Source organism: Penaeus japonicus, unplaced genomic scaffold, assembly GCF_977035675.1.
Source record: "Penaeus japonicus unplaced genomic scaffold, GWHDUDI00000001_assembly GWHDUDI00000002, whole genome shotgun sequence".
Taxonomy (NCBI): Eukaryota; Metazoa; Arthropoda; class Malacostraca; order Decapoda; family Penaeidae; genus Penaeus; species Penaeus japonicus.
Window position 1 is genome coordinate 30804054 of NW_028234404.1, and position 2500 is coordinate 30806553.

The window sequence follows — 2500 nt, forward strand, 5'->3', positions numbered from 1 at the left end:
TGTTTTTCTTTTTTCAGATCAGATATGAAGGCCTCTGGTTATCAGTACTTATGGTGTCTGAACTTTTTCTTTTTTATTTAATTTTAAAATGCTTTCTTACAGTTTCTCATGTTAATTTTTATATTCTATGAATGGTGCTGTTATATTCTGATGCACTAGACTTGATACAAATAAAAGAACACACTTTATTCATGAAAGCCATCTAATGTTTGTAATTCTTTTTACTCTTCAGAAAAAGCTAATAAGTCAAGAGGTTGGTGCATTTGCACGTCCAGCCTAGCAAGTATTTAAACTGATATAAATGACTGGTCCTTGAAACATAAATATTTAGATGTGTGTTTTGAAATCCAACACCTTTCTTCACATAAATGAGAGACCCAATAAAAGGAGGAGTACAGAAGCAGAAATGCTGTGTTCTAGTTGATAAATATGTGTGTCTGTGCGTGTGTGTGCTTATGCGTGTATGTGTCTGTGTGCGTGTATGTATGTGTGTGTTGTTGTGTTTCTGCCCCCAGTTTCGCAGTGCTGAAGACACTGGACTGGTGATTTAGCCAGGTGACAGTGAACTTCAACATGCATGATAGAAACCATTTTGTACATTTTAAAAGAATAAGACAATAATCACAAAGTAGCTTGAAGTACTTATACTAATTCATGTTTGAGTATTTTGTATAAGTTAACCCAGTTACACATATATAATAACTAAATTAGTCCCATACTATCAGTGAATCTGGGTCTTACACAAAAAGATTGTCACTGCCATCCTACCAGTATGCAGATGAACCATAGCTGTAGTTCAATTTGAACACAGCTTCATAAGTCTAGAGAATATGAATATGCTGCCACATGGTCTGAATATATATTCATATGCTTAAATGTTAAGAGAAGGTTTCTTGAGCTTGTGTCACCTCAGGTAATTCAGATCTTTCTGAAAAGTACTACACAATTCTACCAGACTTTCAGCTAAGTACACTAGAGCTGTTTTTGCTTATCCCTTCTGTGATGGGCATTTCATGGCTTCAGATCACATTTATATAGTTTTTTTCTTTTTTTGAAATTACATAATTTTTCAGGCAGTTGTGTAACTAGGACATCATACCAAATGCTAATTAGTATCATTTTGCTAGAATGTCATATCATATGCCAAGGAAATAATAGAAAATACACATCTTACGATATCACACCCAGGCTAAACGACTGCCCATCTTGGAAGGGTTTATCTTGCCATATGGAGATCATTTGATGCTTAGTAAGATATAAAGTTCATGAAAACATCATTGTTGCCCTCCTGACCTTTACTCTAGTTCATGAGTTAATATTTATTTTTATTTCCCCAATTTATACATCATTGTTTCAATTAGTCATGAACCCCTTGAGCTTCTGCCTTAACAGTCACATACCCCTTGTAATATTTACTATTAATTCAGCAGCCATCAATAGCCAAAACACCAAAGCCCTCATCACCCACACTATCATGGTCACCCCCCCCCCTTCAAATTCCTAAGGATTATGTTTTCCCCAATTTAAGAACCATTGCTTTACTGATGGTGGCAGCATTCTACTCTTGTTAAGCCATTGCAACATACTTTGACTTTTCCCAGTCACTCATTGTAAAACTAGAGCTGTAGTTGACTAAAATTGTAGTATAGAGTCCATATCAGCACTTTTTTTCATATTCCTATATTGTTGTGAACAAATACGAAAAGTTAACCATCCACAATGAAGATAGTATTAAGAGGTAGGGAAGAGGAAGGAAACCTGTGCTTATGACTGTAAGTGCCATTGTAAAAGACATCCTTACTGGCAGAGGGGCACATTGTAGACACTGGGTATGGTTTGAATCACCTTCCTCTTCTCGTTTCGCCTACACATCCTTCATCTGCGGTACTTTAGAGCAAGAGGTCAGCAACTTCCTTTGTGCCAATGCTCTATAAAGATAGTGCTTACTAGAGACTGTGGATGGGTGCCATTCAAGGCTCTCTCTCCTACTAGTGCTAGGAGAAAGTGGAGCCATCTAGGTTTGGATTTTAGGTGAAACTCATTTTGCTTAATATTGCAGAAATTATAGTAATTATGACTGCAATTGTCATCATTCTCATAGTCCAGTAAAGAAATACAGAGATCCAAAATCATGTACGTCATGTACATCATGACACCTGTCGTCAGGCCAAAAACTCCTGCGTCATGTATATCATAAACCCTGCAGTCTGCAGTGGGTTAATTCCAGAAATAGTGCCAGGAAATATCTTATCTGACACTGCATTTGCGATACATGGCCGCCTGGCATCTACTATTTTAGAATGACTATGTATGTGTATATATGTATGTGTGTATGCAGCACACTATCTCTAGATTTAGGATGATTCGTTTATACCATCCTTTAAATGCCACAATATTCTGTGTGCGTGTGCGTGTGCGTGTGCATGTGCGTGTGTGTGTGTGTGTGTGTGTGTGTGTGTGTGTGTGTGTGTGTGTGTGTGTGTGTGTGTGTGTGTGTGTG

At 37.3% G+C, this 2500-nt stretch overlaps 1 protein-coding gene across 1 annotated transcript in view; it reads left to right on the plus strand.

Moving 5' to 3' along the window:
• Iml1 (GATOR complex protein Iml1) overlaps window positions 1–2500 on the plus strand; it is a 63011-nt gene that overhangs the window by 32547 nt on the left and 27964 nt on the right. The window contains exon 22 of the mRNA XM_086545285.1: window positions 233–253. Within this exon, the coding sequence (XP_086401411.1) occupies window positions 233–253 (21 nt within the window). The remainder of the gene's footprint in view (window positions 1–232; window positions 254–2500) is intronic.